This window comes from Ochotona princeps, chromosome 17 (genome assembly GCF_030435755.1).
Source record: "Ochotona princeps isolate mOchPri1 chromosome 17, mOchPri1.hap1, whole genome shotgun sequence".
Classification (NCBI taxonomy): domain Eukaryota; kingdom Metazoa; phylum Chordata; class Mammalia; order Lagomorpha; family Ochotonidae; genus Ochotona; species Ochotona princeps.
Genome location: NC_080848.1, coordinates 29,233,658 through 29,255,597, shown reverse-complemented (window position 1 = coordinate 29,255,597; position 21,940 = coordinate 29,233,658). Strand labels below are relative to the sequence as shown.

At 40.3% G+C, this 21,940-nt stretch overlaps 1 protein-coding gene and 1 pseudogene across 6 annotated transcripts in view; both read left to right on the top strand.

Moving 5' to 3' along the window:
• The window catches only part of BCAS3 (BCAS3 microtubule associated cell migration factor), a 546,677-nt gene that overhangs the window by 156,215 nt on the left and 368,522 nt on the right, over nucleotides 1–21,940 (top strand). For all 6 annotated transcript variants that reach the window (XM_058675591.1, XM_058675590.1, XM_058675592.1 and 3 more), the window contains 2 exons: nucleotides 266–359; nucleotides 19,374–19,507. In XM_058675591.1, coding sequence (XP_058531574.1) covers nucleotides 266–359; nucleotides 19,374–19,507 — 228 coding nt within the window. The remainder of the gene's footprint in view (nucleotides 1–265; nucleotides 360–19,373; nucleotides 19,508–21,940) is intronic.
• LOC131482453 (U2 spliceosomal RNA) lies at nucleotides 511–606 on the top strand (annotated as a pseudogene).

The window sequence follows — 21,940 nt, the reverse complement described above, 5'->3', positions numbered from 1 at the left end:
CTGTGGCTTTGTCTCACCTTGTGGAGAAACATTTGTGGTTTTTTCCATGGGATTATATTTCTTGTACTTGGCTGTTAGGGGCATATAATAGATTTTCCTTATTCCAAAGTGAAATGCTCACCTTATATACTGAAAGTAATAGTCTTCAAGTATGTGTATGTTAAAAGTATGTTTTTTTCCATAGTTATTGCGGTATTGTATAACTTCAGTGTCACATATTGGTAAGAAATTATTAACCTCCATTTATTGTTTTTACATTGTGAAGGTACTTGTGAGTGAAGATTCTGACAGTGATGGTATTGTGGCCCACTTCCCTGCCCATGAGAAACCTGTGTGCTGCATGGCTTTTAATACAAGTGGTAAGATGTTTTGGTTTGTTTTTATTTTGATATTTGTAGAATGTGTTTTCCACCCATTTTTTAAAAAAATTTCAAATGTGAAAGATAGAATAACTGCTCATGCAGTACTATAGAACAGGAAAGTTAGAGTTCTTCGTAATGATTATGGACAATCGCTTCTCGGCCTTTTGGCTAAGATCAAGTGTAGTAATGATTATGGACATCCTTGCATTATAAAAACATTTAAAATAAAAATTTAGAACCCCTTTGAATCACTAGTTTTGCTTTCAACAATATGGTGTTTCATTAGGGGTGGTAGTGTACATAAATAGGGCTGTTTTTCACATTCACTTTTGTATTATGATTATGCCAAAAATATATTATACAACTCTAGAATAGTATGTATGTGAATAAGGTTTTCTTTGTTGTTTGCATTTTTTAAAGATTTTTTTATTATTATTATTGGAAAGCCGGATATACAGAGAGGAGGAGAGACAGAGAGGAAGATCTTCCATCTGATGTTTCACTCCCCAAGTGAGCCGCAGCGGCCGGTGCTGCACCGATCCAAAGCCGGGAACCAGGAACCTCTGCCGGGTCTCCCATGTGGGTGCAGGGTCCCAAAGCTTTGGGCCATCCTCGACTGTTTTCCCAGGCCACAAGCCGGGAGCTGGATGGGAAGTGTAGCTGCCGGGATTAGAACCGGCGAGGACTTTAGCCACTAGGCCAAGCCGCCGGGCCCCGTCGTTTGCATTTTTAAAATCTGAAATGTTTGAAAGAAAGAGAGAGGATGAATGGATATCCATGCTTACAGTGAGAGACAGAGAGACCTTCCATCCACTGGTTCATTCTCCAGAAGACCTCATCAGCCTGAGCTAAGCCTATCCAAAACTGGGAGCCATTTGCATTTTCTGAATCTTCCATGTAGATGCCAGGGGTCACGGACTTGAGCCATCCTTTGTTGCCTTCCCAGACCATAAACAGGGAGTTGGATTGGAAGTGGAGAAACTGGGATTAGAATTGGTGTCCCTGTGGTATGCTGGTGCTGCAGGTGGAGGATTTGCCAACTATGCCACACAGGTTGTCCCATGTCCCTTGCATTTTATAAACTTGATTCCTTTTATTTTTACTGGTTTGTTGTTGAGGCTGTTTTGGTTGTTTTATATGGAGCCATTTTATAGCAATGTGGAATGCTATGCTTTTCACTTTTTCTGTAAGTTTTTATTAGGAAAATTTTAGAACATAAAAATCAATCCAAGAGGAGTTTGTACCATGATGAAGAAGTCTAAGCCTCTGCATGCAGTGCGAGTATCCCTTGTGGGCACTGGTTCAAGTACCTGCTGCTGCATTTATGATCTAGCTCCCTGTTGATAGCTTGGGAAAGTAGCAGAGGATAGCCCAAGACCTTGAATCTCTGTGCTCATGTGGGAGACCCAGTAGAAGTTCTTGGCTCCTGGCTTTGGACCAGCCACCTCTGGCCATTGCTTCCCATTTGGAAGTAAGCCAGCAGATGGAAAATCTTTTTCTGTCTCTCCTCATGTTGTAACTCTGGCTTTCAAATAAAAATAAGTAAATGTATAAAAAAATCAATTCATAAAGGATTGCAGTAATTACACATACATTATTACTTAATCAGGTGATAAGTGTATTTTATGTATATGTGTGTTATCCTGACAAATATGAATATGTTACATATAATGTGACATTGTCTCCGGTTGAATTTAATCATGTATTTCTAAGATTTGAGATTTTCTCCTACACAATCAACTATTCAAGCTCAGAAAAAAATGGTACTTTATACTAATACCAATAATATTAGTATTTATTTTGCTAATGCAGTTTAGAGCAGTTGTCTTTTTAAATTCTGAATTAGTCAGGTTACATCATTATACCCTGATGATGGCTTCTGTATTTCCTTATTCCCTGGTTTTCCTTTAGCAGAAAGTAAGGTTTAGAGAGGCTTAAAATTATTCTTAAAAAAAAAGAGATTTTATTTTGTCCAAAACTTCCTAATTATTACTATTTATGATGTTTCATTCTAATAGCAGACACATTATATTAGCTTGCCTCCCTGTTTATATTTTTTTGGATCACAATGGATAAGGTTGTAGCTATGAAATATTTTTCTGAATGTTATTTGGTTTCATTAATTATACTTATTTCAGCTTTTTTGGCTTTTCTTTTTTCTCCCTCTCTTCTTTTCTTTCTCTTTCCTTCTTTCTTTTTCTTTCCCTTCCCTCCCCTTCCCTCCCCGTCTCCCTCCCCCTTCCCCTCCCCTCTCTTCTCCTTTTCCCCTCCCCCTTCCCCCTCCTCTTTGCTTTTTTTTAGATGAACATAGAGACAGAAGCTTCTGTTTAATCACTCACTTACCAAATGACAAAAGTAGTGAGTGCTAGTCCGGGCTGCTGTCAAAAGCCTGTAACTCAGTCTAGTTCTCTTTTGTATGTTTGGGATCCAACCAACTGAGTCATCTCTGTTGCTTGCCAGAGTACATCAGCAGGTAGCTAGAACTGGGAATTCATCAAGTAGGAATGAACTATAGTTCTGCATATAGGAAGCATAAGTGCTTAATTCTTTCCTTGCCAATTTTCTTCCTATGGAGTTGATATAAAACTTCTAAGACTGGGAAATCAGTTCATTGTAAACAACCTGTCACAACCTCTCCCCCCTTATTTTTTTTTCTTCAGGTAAAAGGCAGAACTGCTCCATTGCTTTCAGAGCTTTGTAAATTTGTGGTGTTATTATCTTTTATCAATTTGGCTATGTATTTACATAAACTACCATTTCAGGAAACCTCTACTGTTTAACTAGCATTGTTAAACTCAGCAGGTTCATAAGTATAGTTTCCTTACTAATTTTTGGTTTAGCAACATATAAAGACTGTTAATATCATTCACAGTAATTGTATATGATGTTGCTGGGTCATAGTTTATTTTGAGTTAAAGTTAATATAAAAAAGGGAATATTTACACTGAAGTGATAGCTGTATGTATGAGTTTGTAACATACTAATGGGTATGTTGGTATCATTTCACTGGCAGCAAATATCTGTATAGTTATGTTTTAAAACCATGGTAGACAGCTGCTGTTGTTCAGCAGCAGGTTTTGGGTGTTATTTCAACACTAGTATCCCATGTTTGGGTGACAGTTTTAATCCTGACTAGTTTGCTTCCAGGTCTCCTACGTGGGTGCAGGGTCCCAAGGTTTTGTGCCGTCCTTGACTGCTTTGCCAGGCCACAAGCAGGGAGCTGGATGGGAAGCGGGGCCACCAGGATTAAAACCGTCATCCATATGGGATCTTGGTACGTGCAAGGCGAGGACTTTTAGCCACTAGGCTACTGTGCTGGGCAAGACTTTTTTTTTTTTTTCTTAAACTGATTCACACCCAATCCTTTTAGAACATGATCCTCCATTTTTTTTTAAAGATTTATTTTATTTTATTGGAAAATTAGATATACAGAGAGGAGAGACAGAGAGGAAGATCCTCTGTTCGATGATTCACTCCCCAAGTGAATTAACGCCCCACCTGCCGGAACTCAGCTGATTCAATGCCAAGAACCTCTTACGGTCTCCCACGCGGGTGCAGGGTCCCAAGGCTTTGGGCTGTCTTAGACTGCTTTCCCAGGTCACATGCAGGGAACGGAATGGGAAGTGGGGCTGCCAGGATAAGAATGGGCTCCCATATGGAATCCCTGCGCGTTCAAGGTGCGTTTAGCCTTTACGCTACCACACCAGGCCCAAGAAGGACATATTTTTAAGTGATAATATTGTAACATTGTCCTGCATTCCAGACTTGTGGTCCCTATGGGTAATGATACATGTATTGTAATGTGTACATATTGTGGCACAGCATGGCCCATGTGGGTGCTGCTTAGAGTCCTGTGTGCTCCACTTACCACCCAGCACCCTGCTATTGGATTTGAAAATGGCCCAAGTCCTGGGGTCCCTGCACTCGCATGGGAGATCTGGGTGAATTTCTAGAATCCTGTTGTCATCCTGCCTTCTCTCTTGTCCCCACCATTGTAACCATTTGGAAAGTGAACCTGCAGATTAAAGATCTTTGTATTTATTTTGTCTCTCTGTGTGCAACACTGCCTTTCAAACTAATAATTTTTTTTAAAAGAGCAATGCAAGATGAATTTAGTAGAAAATTAGATTTGTTAACTATGTCATATGCTGTCTTGTTACATTTGACTTCTATTCACAACAGGAATCAAGGGTTGCCATTTGATTGAGTTGTGAAACTTCTGGTTCAGCAGCTGCATTCAGTTTGGTTTTCAGTTACTCATTCTCTTTCTTATTTATTAGCTGTACTGTGAGTCCAAAATTAAAGCAAATATTTTAATAGCAACATTTAATGTTTGTTTAGAAATGCCAGATTAGTCTTCACGGCTAGATGGGGGCTGATTGGATCTGGGTGGTGTGAGTCTGTTGCTTTCATTTATTTAGGGGGATAAACTCAGTAACATTTCCTAGGCAACATTTTTTGTTGTTAATAAACTTTAAATTTAGAGCAGTTTTAGATTCACAGCAATATTGAGTCTGCTATACTCACCTACCCCACATATGCACAGTCATTACCAACAGCACATACCATAGTAGTTTGTTAATATATGATTGAAAGTTGTGTTGACACAGTGTCATCACATCACTGTAGCTGCCATTAGAGTTTACTCATGATTATGCATTTGTTGAAAGTTATAAAACATTTATTTCATTATTTGAAAGGCAGAATTACAGAGAACAGGAAAATAGAGAGCACAAGGCTTTCCATTCACTGGTTCATCCTTCAAACAATTGCAGTCAGATACTAAGAGCTCCGAACTGCATCCATGTGCATGGACCCAAACACTTGAGCCATCATCTGCTACTTTCCCAGATGCAGTGGGAGAGAGCTGGTTTGCAAGTGAAGCAGTCAGGAGTCAGCCTGATACCTGTGTATAATTCTGTCATTGCAGGTGGCAGCTTAATCTTCATGCTACCTTTTGGTTCAAACTTTGTGGAGTTTTGACAGATACTTACTGCCATGTAGTATCTCTTTTAGTATCATACGCAGGTTTCTTAAAGTCCTAAATATTTCAATGAGTTCAAAACATTTTCGCCCTTTTTTTTTGAAAAGTGCTTTCTGTACCTTTCCCCCCCCCCATTTTCTCACTGCACTGTTCTTTAGCTCTTTATAGATTATGTAATAGGTCTCAGAAACTTTTTTCTCCCATTTTTAGGTTGGGTAGCTCCATTGAGTTGTCCTCACTTTGGCTGATCCTCTCTATCGGTTCAGATTTGGTGTTTGTACCTTTTAGAGGTGTTGTTTGTTTTAGTTATACTATTCAGCACTAGAATTTTTATTTTATACTTAAAAATATTTATTTTATTTGAAAGACAGTTTTACAGAGAGAAGGGGAGAGAGAGAGAGAGAGAGAGAGAGAGAGAGAGAGAGAGAGAGAGAATCTTTCATTCACTAGTTCACACCCCAAATGACCGTAGTGGCTGGAGCTGGGCCAGTCCATAGCTGGGAGCCTGGAGCTTCTTCTGCATTTCCCATGTGGGTGAAGGGGCCCTAGGACTTGAGCCATCCCCTGCTGCTTTCCCAGTAAGCAGGGAACTGGATTGTAAGTGGAGCTGCTGAGACTAGACCTCGCTCCCATATGGGATGCTGGTAATCACAGGGTAGAGGATTAGCCACTGTGCTGCCCCTCTATTTTATACTTTTTTGTTATAGTGTTTCTCAATATCTTTTTCTTGTTGATTCATGATCTCATATTTTCATTTAATTTTTAGATGTGGGTTTCTGTGCTTCCTTGCAGGCATTTGGTGTTGTCACCATTTCAGTGTTTATACATTCCAAATGTAGGTCCTGTGTCACATAATTGAATTTAAGTTAAATTATTCCAGTGTGAAGTTTGCCTTTTTACTCTTTTTTTTTTTAGATTTATTTTATTTTTTTTTTATTACAAAGTCAGATATACTGAGAGGAGGAGAGATAGAGAGGAAGTGGAGCTGCCGGGATTAGAACCAGCGGCCATATGGGATCAAGGCGAGGACCTTAGCCACTAGGCCACGCTGCCGAGCCCCTTTTTTACTCTTTTTTAAAAAAAGAATATTTATTTATTTAAAAGGCAGACTTATAGAGTGAGATCACAGTGCTGGTCCTGGCCTCCTGTGTTTTCACAAGTTCAGTCCAAAATCCTTAGCTGGTCACTTACGAAGTATCCTTAGGGGACACTGGATTTAGACAACAGATTGTGTGCATGTATTATATTACTTGTGCTGCTGCTGTGACAGGATTCCAGTCTTGATGACTTGAGTAGCATGTATTTTGATCTCTCTTTCCTGGAGGCTAGAAGTCCAAGTTTTGGCTGCTAGGGATTCTATGTTAGCTTTGTACACAGCATCCTTGTTGTTGTATTCTTTATGACATCTCTTCTGTATAGCCTTGTGATGCAGAAAGAATGAGAGATTAATAGATTTGGACCCTACCATTATGACCTCACCTAGCCAAAATTGAATCATCAAAGGTCCTGTGTCTGAATGCAACCATACCAATGACCAGGGTTTCTACTTGTGCATTTAGAATGGACACCCAAGCATTCATTTTATTACAGTACAAGTGAGAATCATTCTTACTGTTAGTCCTGACTTTCCAGTTGTAGATTATTTTGTTTAACTATGATTGTTGTAACTCTAGTTGTTCTTATTGCTCACTTGTGTTTAAGCCTACTCCATAGAACACTATTCAGCCATTAAAAAGAATGAAATTCTACAAATTGCAACAAAAGGATCCCAACTAGAGACTATTATGAAATAAGCCAATCTCGAAAGGACAAGTGTGATATGTTTTCTTTGATACAAGGCAACCTTCATGCAAAATACAAGCTAAATAGATATTTAGGTAAACATGTATATACTTATATTTCCATAGATGAACTGTAGAATGGAGACTAGAATACCAGGAAGTGAAGATCCATTGCAGTATGCATTTCTACTTCCATATAAAAGGAGGACTCTGAAGAAAATTCTTAAATATGTGCTGACAATAGGATATTGAGACTTTCTACCATTGTCTAGACCTATAATGCTTTGATACATTGAAACAGCTGAATATTGGAGTTGTGACTATTGCTGAAGGACTATACTATTGTAATAACGTACAGGAAAACAGAGGGGTGGGGGACAGAGGATGGGTGAAGAGGAATCCCTGTGCCTATGGAACCATATCATGAAAAGTAATAATTAAGAAAAGAAAGAAAATTTAAATTCAAGTGTACATTCATCTTCAATTACTCTTTACTTCCCAAAATATATCATGTAAAAGTGTTTTAGTTCTGGTTTCCTGGCATCAGTCTGTTCCAGCCCATTGCAGTTGTGGCTGTTGTAATTATTGAGGAGTGAACCAGCAGAATACTCTGTATTCTGATCTCTAGCTTTCAAATAAAATGAAAGCTTCACAATCAGGTATTACTTTGCAACTTCAACAGGATCACCTACATTTTCTTTGTATTATCTAGTCCATTAGGTATTTTTCAGCTCCATTAACCTCTTGCATAATTCTTCCACTGCCTAGCATCTTCTTCCTCCTAATTACACTCTCAGGTAAACCTTGATTCCCACTGTAAATATTTAAGAAAATATCCTGACCCTATGTAAAGTCTAATATTTTTCTTTCCGCTTCACCTTTTCATTTAACTGGACAAGTTACTAAACTGTTTGTATCACTGTCTGTGCCTCAGTTTTGTCATCAGTATAATGGTTCACCCTTTGAATGTGTTCTTGAGTATAGGAAAGCTTTTAATTTGTCCTCAGGTATTAGCCTAGTAATTTTTGTGTACTGGATACTGAGTAAATGTCCATTGGATAGTTACATCAGTTCTATTGAGTTTTTGTGAGTTTATTCATTGTTTCCTATAGAAACAATAGCAAATGAATTATTGATTATAGTGCCTTGGACATTATAAAAGATACGTATTTAATGAATTAGAAATGCAAAGACAAAATTCTTTACTCTGCAAGAAACATGACGTTGCTAAAATAAACTTGTGGTCTTTAAGTCTGTAAATAATTGATTTGCTTTCCAGAAGCGTTACTTCTGCCAGCTGTGCAGCTGAGAGCTGTGAAGTGCAACACCATGTACATTTTAAATAATTGCCCCTCCTTGGCAGGGAGATTACTTTTCCATCAATTAATAGGAAGAAAATAAGTGCTGAATTTTGAGTAAAATAGATTGAACATGTGTCCCTTTGGATGCTTGACTGCATCTTTAACAGACTTGAAATTCTTCTGGTTACTTAAATGGTGTATTCTGAAAGGTGAGGGAGGTCTTGGGTTAATGGGTAAAGAAGTTTGAATTATTGTTGCTTTTTCATTAAACGTTGTTCCCATCATTCCTCTTAAGTGGCTTAGTTTTTGATAATATCTGTTAGACTACAGAGAGTTACCAAATAATATGACTTGTGATTTTTCATTTGTTAGATTCTAGTTTATTGCTGCTTATCATCTGTATTATATAATTAATTAGAGAAAAAAGATTAAAGAATTTTTGCATTTTACCTCAACAAGGATCTTTTCATTGTAGTGTTGTATTGATCCTGCTTTTTCATTATCTTGTGAGGTAGCATTTTTTACTCATGAAATGGATTACTCCTTTAGGATTACTCTTTTAGGATTACTTTTCTTTCTCCCTGTTCCTTGTGACACTGAAATTGTATGAGAGCCAAAAGAGTCTATTGTAGGGATGGCTTGCTATAATATGTAGTAGGTACTGTATCTTTGGCTGATAGTACTTTTAGGATCTTACCATAATGCTTTAATTTCTTTTATTTTTTAAAAGATTTATTTTGTTTATATGTATTTTTGAAATGCAAAGGAGATGGAGGGAGGTAGGGAGGGAGAGAGAGAGAGAATGAGAGAGAGAGATCTGCTGGGTTAGTCCCCAAATGATCACAACAGTCAGGTATGGGTTAAGTTGAAAGCAGAAGCTAGGAATTTCATCCTTTTCCAGGCATCTACTGCTTCCTGCATACTTTCACAAGAAGCTCAATTGAAAGGAGGTATGGATGGAACTAGGCCCTCTAATATTAGATGCAGGTATCCCACACATAGAAAAAAGCTCAGTAAAATTGTGACTTAAGTGAAAGCTACAGAATAGACAGTAAATATAGATCTAGTGAATGCCAGCTTCCATATTCTTTCAGCTGCCTGTGGCTTAGCCAGAACCAAAGCCTAGAGCCAGGAACTCATTCAGAGTCTCCTGTGTGGATGGCAGCAATCTCTCCCAGCGTCTGTATTAGCAGCAAGCTACATTGGAAGCAGAGTTAGTTCTCAAAGTCAGATAATCCAATAGAGTACCTTCCTGCTCTAGATACAACTGTTTAAAAAAAGGTTATTTATTTTTGTGGAAAGGCAGATTTACCCAGAGAAGCAGAGACAGAAAGATCTTCCATCCACTGGTTCACTCGCCAGATGGCTTCAATGGTCTGAGCTGAACTAGGAACTTCTTTTGGGTCTTCCGTGTGGGTTCCGGGTCCCAAAGCTTTGGGCCATCCTCTGTTGTTTTTCCAGGCCACAAATAGGGAACCAAATGGGAAATGAGCAACCAAAATACAAATTTATTCCCATATGGGATGCTGGTGCTTGTAAGCCAAGGATTAGCTATTTGAGCTATTGTGCCAACCCCTCCAGATCCAACTCTTTAAGTTCATTTGAATTTTTAAAGAGCCACATAATTCAGTAAAGTAAGGAGAGTTGTCCTCATAGATGGTCCTCAAGCACCTAGGATATACTTGTGGGACAAAATGAACCATTACTTAATTTCATACATGAGACACCGTACCAAATGCATAATATACTTAATTTTAAAAGCCAAACCTACAGATCTACACAAAGAAAACATATGACTGTATCTTTGTGACTTTGGGATAAAGAAACGTTTCTTAAATTGAATACCAAAATGATAAAAGCTGTCTACACCAGCATGGAATGATGTTTGGATAATGAAGACATGCTGCAGACAAGGAGACAATTTTGATGGATAGATAAATGGATGAAATGATTAAAGTTTTTTTTTTTAAAGATTTATTCATTTTATTACAGCCAGATATACACAGAGGAGGAGAGATAGAGAGGAAGATCTTCCGTCCGATGATTCACTCCCCAAGTGAGCTGCAGCGGGCCGATGTGTGCCGATCCGAAGCCGGGAACCTGGAACCTCTTCCGGGTCTCCCATGCGGGTGCAGGGTCCCAATGCATTGGGCTGTCCTCGACTGCTTTCCCAGGCCACAGGCAGGGAGCTGGATGGGAAGTGGAGCTTCCGGGATTAGAACCAGCGCCCATATGGGATCCTGGGGCTTTCAAGGCGAGGACTTTAGCCGCTAGGCCACGCCGCAGGGCCCGAAATGATCAAAGTTTTAAAAGATTGGCATTATGAACTGTTCATGAACATTTGCAGTTTGTGAGAAAGTAAGATTATACAGACACTTTGTAAAACGGTTTCTTAAAAAGTTAAACAATGTGTGATCTAATAGTCCAATTCTAAATAATCATCCAAAGGAAAGAAAGTAGATGTTCACACAGTGATTAGTATTTGAATGTTTCTGAATCATGTCACAAGATTTAAAAAGTAGAAAGCAATTGAGAAACGGATGTAAATTATGTCTTTACAGTGTAATACTGATCTTGTGTGTTTGTGTGTGTGTGTATTTATGAATGAATGCTGCTTACAGTAAAAGGTTGAGAAAATGTTGTGATTGTATTTGTAGTCTAAAGCAAGCAATATTAATCCATAATGACCTGTGGTTGCATGGGACCAGAAGGGTGGGGAATGGATGAATAAACAGTGCATAAAAGGAAACTTTTTCAGATGTTTCTTACATCAGTTATGGTAGTACCTATCTATAGGTGTATAGTTGTCAGACTCAAACTGTACACTTAAGATGGATACATTTATTATATATAAGTTATGCAGTGGTAAATTTTATAGTAAAAGTGTTGAAACTATTCTGAATCTGCAAAGTAATACATTCTGCTTCTTGAAAAAATAAAAAATGTAAGCATACACCACTTTTTTGTTTCCACATTAATATTATTATAATTATTATTTCTGTGTTTGGCATAAGGGGAAATACAAAGGGAAAGGTCCCACCCAGCCTCCCACCCAACCCAGGTCCCTGATGTGGGGCATGCTATGAGAGTCCTGCTCATGCAGTTTTGATAGTTTGACAGTTCTGAATTGCTGCCAATCTCGCTGTTCCAAGCATGATGAAATCTATTCAGAATCCATTGGCTGACATGGCCTCTTCATGTTTGGGATTCTGAGATCAGCAGTTGGAGGGATTCCAAAGGAACTTTGTCTGAGGTGATCCCAGGCCTGGTTCTTGTGTGTGCTTGCCAGTACAGGGTCCAGCACAGTCTGTCTCCCCAATCAACTTTTTTTTTTTAAAGATTTTATTATTATTGGAAAGCCGGATATACAGAGAGGAGGAGAGACATAGAGGAAGATCTTGCATCTGATATTTCACTCCCCAAGTGAGCCGCAACGGGCCGATGCGCGCCAATCCGATGCCGGGAACCAGGAACCTCTTCCGGGTCTCCCGTGCGGGCCGTCCTCAACTGCTTTCCCAGGCCACAAGCAGGGAGCTGGATGGGAAGTGGAGTTGCCGGGATTAGAACCGGCACCCATATGGTATCCCGGTGCATTCAAGGCGAGGACTTAAGCCGGGCCACGCCGCCGGGCCCCCCCAATCAACTTTTGCATATGCTGGTGGTTGCAATTGCTGGGTCAGTTCTGTTTCCAGCCCTTTCTTCCACATGAACCAATAGGTGTTGCAGTCCAGCCCGATCTTGCCCACTTCATACTGGGCCCACACACAAACCAGTGGGAGCTGCAGCATAGTCGGGGCGACTCACTGTAACCCTCACCAAGCCTGCCCGCTACCCTGATTCCTATGCTTGCCAGTACGTACCACAGACTTGTTCAGTCTGTCCCACATCCCATTTAGCTCTCGTACATGTAAATGAGCATTAAAGCCTAGTGCCACCCAACCTGCCCTACTATCCAGCCCACACACATACTGGCAGTGCCTTTCTGTCTAGCCATCCCTGCCCCAATCCTGGTTTTCATGCTCTCTAGTGCGAGTGGTAACCCAACAGGGAGGTGCCCACTATTTCCCTTCTAGGTTACTCCCACTCCCAGATTATACACTCTCCACGTGGTTCTGGAGTTTAACTTGACAGAGTTAGTCCCCAGTGCCCGCTTCTGCCAGCTGATGCTGCAGTTAAGCCCAAACAACCCTCACCCACTCTAATTTTTGTTTGTACCAGTAGGAACAATCAGCCCAGCCTGGCTTTTCCCTGATCTAGCTCATATGAAGCCCACAAGTATTGTAGTCCTGCCTGGTCTGGTCTGCCCCCATCCCATCTCATGCTCTCCAGTGGGAGTAGTTGTCCAGCAGGGGAGCCCATATTTCCCTGCCGGCTCTGCCCCCTCCCTCCCTGGTTCTCATATGTGCTGGTTGGGCACTGCAGCCCAGTCTGGTATGGTCCATCTCACCTTGGCATTTGCCAGTGGGTGTTGTAGCCTGGCCTGGCCTGACCCACTCCCAATTCCAGCTCGCGCTGGTGGGGGTTACAGCCTAGCCCAGCCTAGCCCAGCAGGCATACAATACCAGCTGTAATGTGCACTGGTATCTGTTGCGACCGAACCTGGCCCGATCCACACTTTTTTCTGGTGCTTGAATTCCCCAGCAGTTGATGTGAGCTAACTCAGCCTAGTTTGTCCCCGACCTATGCCAAATATATGCCAGTGGGTATCTTTATCTGGCCTAGTCTGGGTTGCTTCCTATTGTGGTTCTTATGCTCACCTGCAAGGACTATGTCCCGACAAAGGAGTTTCCCAAGCTGCTCCATCAGAACCTCTCCCTGTGGCAGATCTTGCGCATACCAGTGGGTCCATGAGCCAGCCCTACTTAGTCCACCTCCTGTTAACAGTGGCCTTTCCTGACCAGCCTTCAACCCATTCCAGTTCTTGCTGTTGGATGTTTCAGCCCAGGTACGGCTCGTCCATACCCAAATACTGCCCACACATGGCTCAGTTGGGGCAGAGACCTAGACTAGTCCATCCTACAACTACCCTGGTTCTTCAGAGCCCCAGATGGTGCTGCAGTCTGGCCTGGCTAGTTGTGCCTAGCCCCAGTTCACACTAGATACTGCAGCCATATCCAGACCAGAACTCAGCCCCCACTCCGGCCCCTGCACTCACCAGTAGGAACCCCAACTCAGCAAGAGTGTACTCTCATAGCTCCCCAAATGGGCCTATTCCCAGCCTTAGATTATGTGCATGCCAGTGGTTGCTCTGACCTTGTTGGCTTAGCCTCTCACCTGTCTCAGCCTTTGCCTTCAATGCTGTGGCCTAGTACCCCTGGCTTAAGCAAACCAGTCTGTGTAAGAGCCTAGTTTGGCCTAACCTGTGCTCCATCCTGATTTCTGTTCTTCCTTGTGAGTTAAGGTTTGCTCAGCCCTGCCCGGTCTTCCCCCTACCAGTTGCAGCTCTGCCTACCCCCACATCCTGTTTTAGAATGCACATTCAGGTGCTGATGCCTTGACCTGCCTAGATTATTGTCGGTTCCTTTATCCGTGAGTGATGGTTCCTTTATCCATGGTCTCACTTGGCTCAGCCCATCACCACCCCTACTCTTGAGCTAACCAGCGGACCGTGTATTTTTACATGGTTGGACCCACACATCCCCCATAGAATCTACCCCCGGACCTGGTTCTCTCACGTGTGTTGGTTAGTGTCTTGACCCTGCCAAGTGTGACCATCCCCTGTTCTACCACTTAGTCAGGTACTGGTACCTAGCCCTGCCAGACAAGCCCCCAGCCGTAGTTTTCATGTGGGCTGGTGGTGTGTGGTAGTCAGTGATACTCTATGCTAACAGCTCATTCCATGACTCCCATGTGGCCTGGCAAATCAGTTTGGCCCAAATAGATCTTATGGACTCTCTCCTGTAAACAACCAGGTCTCAGTCCCCACGCTTGCCAGAAAGTTCTGTGACCCCATTGCTGGAAGTCACATAGGATTCATCCCTCACCTAAACTTACATTGGCCTTATCCATAGATGTCTCTAGGTAGCAATTACATACCCTAAAAACCCTAGAACTCTCTGCTGGGCGGCCAGTAGGCAAAACCCAAAGCCTAGGACTCTGTCACTGTGTGGCGATGGTGCCCTTGGGCCAAGTCCCGGGCTTTGGGTCTGAGCTGGCTCAGGTGTTCTCCACAAGTAGGTTGCCACCACTGAGGAGGGCTGCTGTCACCTGAGCCTCCATGGTCGAACTCCCACCCCCTAGCTTTCTTCTGCCACATGGTGGTGGCTTCAGGGTGGGGCTAGAAGCCCAATTCTGTCCCAGGATTGCCTCATGGCGTACTCACCGTTGGGGTAGAAATTTCTCTTTCCGGCGTCCCAGCAGCCCGGACTCTCACATCGTGTGGCGATGGTGCCCATGGGCCAAGTCCTGGGCATTGAGTACCTGGCTCCGGTACTCTCCGCAAGCGGGTCGCCACCACTGCACAGGGCTGCTGTCACCTGAGCCACCAAGGTCAAATTCCATACACCACTTCTGAATATTTATTTTGTAAATAATTGTTAAAAATAATGCATTTTCTAGTACTTAATATGAAAACCCATAGAATATGGCCAGATATCTTCCTAAGTCTAAAAATTTCATTTTTCAAAGAGGAAAAAATGAGTTATATGTGTATTAAGATACTTCTAACCTTAAAAATTGCAGAAAGAATTATATACCAAGTTAAGAGATATATAAATAAAGTAAGTGAGCTAGAAAACCACTTGTTGATTTTAGACTTTTCCACATGGAATACATAAGGGCAACATCATATTGTGTTGTGATTTATATAGCTTATGTATGTATGTACTAGGAAGGGATCAAATAAATCATCTCTTTTGTTTAGTACTGTTTACTTCAGTGCCTTTAACCAGATGTTATGTAGCTTGTTTGATAATGATTTACTGTATTCTTGGCTACTGAGGTGGTAAAATACATTGATGGCTTTGGTTATCAGCGTCTTGGTGCCGCTTAAGAAATGTGGTAGTTTAACTGATGTTATCCTTATGGTGGCTTTGAGGCCATCATTTTCAAGTATTCATATTCTGTTAGAAAGTTTTATTAATCAGATGTTAATTTGCAATGATATTATGGTTTTTGCAGGCTGAGTGGATTATGGATTTTGACAGAGGGATTTTTAAAAAAGATTTATTTATTTATTTTTATTACAAAGTCAGATATTCAGAGAGGAAGATCTTCTATTCGATGATTCACTCCCCAAGTGTGCGCAACAGCCGGTGCTGCGCCAATCCGAAGCTGGGAACCCGGAACCTCTTCTGGGTCTCCCACGCGGGTGCAGGGTCCCACATCTTTGGGCCATCCTTGACTGCCTTCCCAGGCCATAAGCAGGGAGCTGGGTGGGAAGTGGAACTGCCAGGATTAGAACCGGTGCCCATATGGGATCCTGGCATGTTCAAGGTGAGGACTTCAGCTGCTAGGCCACTGTGCCAGGCCCAGAGGGAATTTTTTTTTAAGATTTATTTTATTTTATTGGAAAGGCAGATGTACAGAGAGGAGGAGAGACAGACAGGAAGATCTTCTGTCCAGTGATTCACTCCCCAAGTGGCTGCAACGGCTGGTGGTGCACCGATCTGAAGCCAGGAGCCAGGAACTTCTTTCCGGTTCTCCCACGTGGGTGCAGGGTCCCAATGCTCTGGGCCGTCCTCGACTGCTTTCCCAGGCTACCAGCAGGGAGCTGGATGGGAAGCGGGGCTGCCAGGATTAGAGCCGGCACCCACATGGGATCCCGGTGCATTCAATGTGTGTTCAATGTGAGGACTTTAACCATTACGCTATCGTGCCCACATGGGATCTTAGCGTGTTCAATGTGATGACTTTAACCATTATGCTATTGTGCCAGGCCCAACACAGGGATTTTATTTCTTTTTTTTTGTGTTTTTGAAGTTGGTTGTTAACTTTTATAAAATATGTGTTGGATGCTTTCAAAGTATTAATCAGAAAGCATTGCATTCTAAATAATTTATTCTAAAGTATAAAATTCTTTTATGAGTAATACAATCTAAATTCCATTTAGAATTTTTGTTTGACCCAGCATATCAATGTTTGTTTTTTTTTTTTTTTTGGAACAGAGTATGACTAGCTGGTAATTTGTCTTCCGATTCACATGTGTGTACATGTTAACCATACAATTAGATAGGTGTTATAAATAGGATATGGCAAAAAAGACAAACCTACTCATGTTTCTAGGATTTCATAGTTGATGCCCAGTGGAGCTTTGCTACTCTTTAATTTTGCTTTTTGGGCTAACCAGCTGACGCCCAGTTGAAAAGACTTATGTTCTTATGAGGCCACAAAAGCCTTAATGTTCGTTCTGTAGCAACCTCAGATTTTGGAGAACGCTGTGTACCATCAGCAGCTTCAGTCTCCACCCTCTAACGCTAAGGCTCATCTATCAAACTTGAGGCTGAGAGTGAGGGAGAGGAAGCTTCCAGATAAACATACAGCAGCGCCTAAACAGCTAATCACTGTAGTCTTCCGCTTCCAGGCCCTATAATTAGAAGCCCTTCTCTTCCTTGTATTCCCAGATGACGCAAATGCTTTTTGTGGCTTGGCACCTCATTTGGGGCGTGGGTTTAGTTTATGGCCAGGCCAAAGTCTGGTTTAGTCTTCTGATGCTGCATAAATAGTTCTCAAGCCACAGTCTACTTTGTATGAGTTTTTCCTTTTATGTATATGTGCTTTTAAACTTGTTTTGTAGAAGAAGAAAAAAAGCTTAGTATTTTGTCGCAGTGTGTGTACAAAGCAGGAAACTGTGAATTAAAAGAAGTCACATGATAATGTAGTCCAACACTAGCCATTTCTTTCTTACCTTGGTGCTTTTTGCATTTTAAAAATAATTTTATATTGTTTGTATAAAGTGTAAACTCATTGGTATTTCTTGGATTTCAGAGCATGGAAAATAACCATGGTTAAAGTGGGACAGAAAGGGTTAATTTGTGATGCACTAATGGTTAAAAAGAGCTAACTTTTAGGAAGCTGATATAGAATAAACATTAATGCAATCTTACTTGGCAGTTTAACTCCTATTCAGTAACAGAAGAAATAAGAGACCAAAGGAAAATTAACTGGAATTGCCATTTTAGTTCATTCCAGGTGTGTAGGTATATATGGAACAGTTTTCAAGGTATCCTCTTCTGAGCCTAAAACAAACTTTAAAAAGTTAGAAGTAGTTTTTGTCAAAATGAAGCATTGGGAAAAAAACCCCAATTATTTCAAAATTAAGTAAAATGGTTTTTTATAACCTGTAGTTGAAAGAGCTTGGAGACTCGGAAGAGGCTTTTGGCTCCTGGCTTCAGCCCAGCCCGGCCCTTCCCCCTGCTCTCTCTCCATGTAATTCTTTCAAATAAATAAATATTCATTAAAAAAAGAAATTTGAATAAAGGAAGAACAAATAACTTGAAATATGGAGAATAAAGGAAATAATAAATTTGTCAGCTTAAAGAAATGAAATTAAAGAGATCGTTAAACCAAAATTGGTTACCTTGGAAAAACTTCGGAAAAAAAAAAGAGACACAAAATGCTAATACCCTGAAGTAAAAAGTGGCTATCACTAAAAGCCACATAGAAATAATCCACATGTTTGCAGCTGGGAATTAGGAACTCGGTCAAGTCACAAATGTGATACCAGTAACCCAGTGGTGTGAGCCATCACTGTTGCCTCCTTTGGTATGTATTAGTATGAAGGTGGAATCAGGTGCTCTGATGTTTGACATGGATGTAATTTTTAAAAGGATTTATTTATATTAAAAAGATTTATTTATCTTTATTTATTTCAAAGGCAGAGTTAGAGAGAGGGAGAGAAGGGAAAGACAGTGATCTTCTATCCCATATTTGCATCATCAGATGGCTGCAATGGCCAAGACTGGGTTAGGAGGAAGACGAGAGCTAAGAGCTTCATCTGGGTTTCCTACATATAGGTACCCGAGCTCTGGGGACCACTTCTGCATGCACTCAGGTGCATTTAGGGAGCTTGTATTGGAAATTGAAGAATCAAGACATGGGATATTGGCTTTTCAGGTTGCAGCCTAACCTGATATGCCACAATTCCAGCTCCAAGATGGGTTAATTGCTAAGTAAACAAATAAGTATCTCCCCCCAAGTGAAAAAAATCTTTTGAAAACTTAATCACATGGAGAATTCTATGTCTCATCTTTAAGAGGCAGATACACTTATAAGATTCTATGCATTTACTTCAACATATTCTGAAAAAGGAGAGGTACTAAAAACACACAGCTATGGTTATATTTAAAAATAATGCTTTTTTTCACTTCACATATGAAACAAAACAAGAATATGTCTTCTGTCCAGTCTTGGTTCCCTCAGTAAATGCTACAGCTCTGCAAGGAAGCAGCATGTAGACTGAAATTAGAGAAATAAAAAAATGTAAAAACTATAAAAACCATACCCTCCTACCACCAATGACTAGAATTTGAAAAATACAGAAAAAGTCAATTTTATTTGAATGTAGCAGGGAGGAGATGGTAGCATTTGAAGGCAAAGATGTGTATGATGGTTATGATGCTAGTAGAGATAACCATATGCTGTGTCAGAGTGCCTTGGTTTGAGTCAAAACTCTTTTTCCCATCCAGTTTCCTGGTAATGCACACAGAAACAGGTAATGGCTCAAAGAGTTGGGTGCTGACATGGGAGACTCAGACTGTTATCTCTTATTCTTTGTTCTGGCAATGTCCTGATATCTGTATATTTATTGTTTATATATTGCTGTTTTTCTGGAATAGCATTAAGATTGATATTCACATGAAAAATATGTTTTAATTTTGCTTTTTGAGAAGTTTTAAAAGTATCTTAAAATTTTTTCCTTTGTTGATCTTGTGAGTGGCTTTTGAAGATTTCCTCCATTCCACGTAGTCATTTTTATTTTTAAACTTTTTTTATATGTTTGTTACAGGAATGCTTCTAGTCACAACAGATACCCTTGGCCATGACTTTCATGTCTTCCAAATTTTAACTCACCCGTGGTCCTCATCACAAAGCGCTGTGCACCATCTTTACACACTTCACAGGGGAGAGACTGAAGCCAAAGTAAGTTGTTCATGTTTCAGAAGGTGATTCCTTTTTCGGATCTGACAACTAGTCTAGCTGATCATTTGCATCACAGTGGAGCTTAGTGTTAACATTAATGAAAAACTGTGAGTAATACTTTCTTTTTTTTTTTCCTTAAGATTTATGTATTTATTTATTTATTTATTGGATTTATCTATTGGAAAGGCAGATTTTATAGAGAGGAGAGACAGAAAAGATATCTGTCCCCTGGTTCACTCCCCAAGTGTCCACAATGGCTGGAGCTGAGCTGATCTGAACCCAGAACCCAGGAGCTTCTTCTGGGTCTCCCACACAAGGGCAGGGTCCCAAGGTTTGGGGCCATTGGCTCCTGTTTTCCCAGGCCACAAGCAGGGAGCTGGATGGAAAGTGCAGCTACTGGGACACGAACCAACGCCCATATGGAATCCCGGTAGTTGTAAGGCGAGGATTTAGCCATTCAGCCATCGTGGCGGTTCCGAGTAATGCTTTCTCTGATGTAGTAGGTTAGGTAATACTAAGAGGCAATATTTCATTTCGATTCAATAAAGACATAGGAGGTAGAAAAAAGTCTTAGTGTTTAAATGTTCAGTTACTTTTGGTGGAACAATAGTGTGCTTAGAATTGTTGTCATTCTACTCTCCCCACCTTTTTGTTGTTGTTGTTGTTGTTGTTGTTGTTCCAGAGAAAAGTCCTATAATTTTAAAAAAAAATTTCTTTACTTATATGAGTAACAGAGGTAGTAGTTGTGGTGGTCCACCTAGTTAAGGTCCTACTTAGGATGTCTGCTTCCTCGGGGTTAGGGTGCTGATTTGAGTCTCCTCTGGTCTTTATTTCTAATCCAGTTTCCTGCTAATGCACATGGGAGAGAATGGGGAATAACCTAAGTATGTAAGTTCCTGCTTCCCATCTAAAAGACCTGTGCAGAGTTCCTAGTACCTGGCTGTAGCTGGACACAGCTGTTGTGGACATTTAGTGGGTGAACTAGTCTACTTCTTTATCTCTCTCCCTCTCTATTCTTCTGCCTTTCAAATGAGTAAATTAATCTTTAGAAGAAAAAATATTATCTTTCATCTGCTGGCTCACTAACCATATATGCTTGACTGCCAGGATTGTGTCAGGAGTTAGAATCTCAGGTGAGGTCTTTTCATGTGGGTGGAAGGGCACAGCAACTTGTTATCTCCCATGGTGTGTGTTGGTAATACTTTGACACAGGATCGAGTCCTAGGGCTAAAGCTGAGGCCCTCTGGAGTGGAATGCAGACAGACTTGCTAAGCAGTATCTTAAGAATCAAGTCAAATGCCTTTGTCTAATATCAACACATTTAAGAATTACAGGCCATTGTAAAATGTACCTCACATTTTTTGTCAGACTAAGTTTATTTGTCTTGGCAAGAATATAACAGAGGCCATGCTGATGCTTCTTGTTGCATCAGGTGGTATGTGATTTTGCTTTGTGCTATTACTGATGATGATCAATTTAACCACATGACTGTGAGCTTTTTTCACTCTGAAGTTACTCTTTTATACAGAATAAGTTTTTATGTAGAGGTGTTTTGAAACTAAATTCTTGTTCCTTTTCTGACCTTCTAATTGTTTTATTTTGGCCTCATAAATTCCTATGTTATTTGATGAATTGTATATATATCCAGTTGTATTGATTTTTATGTGAAAATATTTCCAAATTTAGAGTCTTAACTTGGTATAACCTCCATGTGCCATTATTCTGTGAACATTCTGTATTTCCTTAATAAATACTAAGTGGTATTTATTAAGATTAGTTAGCATTTGGTTTTGTTGGTTTTGTTTGGATATTTAGAAGCACACGAGCTTTTTAGGTAAGGATTCAATGTTTCAGTATTCCATGAACAGATTTTATTTTCATTTGTTTACATAAAAGTAGTAAATTTCACTTAAGTCATATGTACAGTTTTGAGAATTTATTAATAGTTCTGACCCTACTCTACTTTCCTCTCTCCACTTTCATTCTCCCTTTACCTTCCTTTCTTATTTTTCTTTTGATTTTGGCAATGGCAAATCTTATAATCAAAAGATTAATCCTCTACTAAGTAAAGCCTTAAATAGTAGAATAGCAATTTTTTCTGAGGAATGTAGGCAAGTGTATAAAAAAAAAGTCAAATCTCAAGATATCTATTTCATTCATATGCATTATATTTTTTGTACTGTATCAGTTACCACAAATCAGAAATAATATTTGATATTTCTTTTTTGGGGGCTGACTACTTCACTAAGCATGATGGTATATAATATAATTGTATCCATTTTGTTGCGAAAGACAGGATTTCATCATTTTGTATAACTCAGTAGTATTTTGTTGTGTGTATATACCACATTGCTTTTATCCAGTCCTAAAGTGATGTGCATCTTGGCTGATACCATATCTTAACTGTTGTGAGTTGAGCTACTATAAACATGG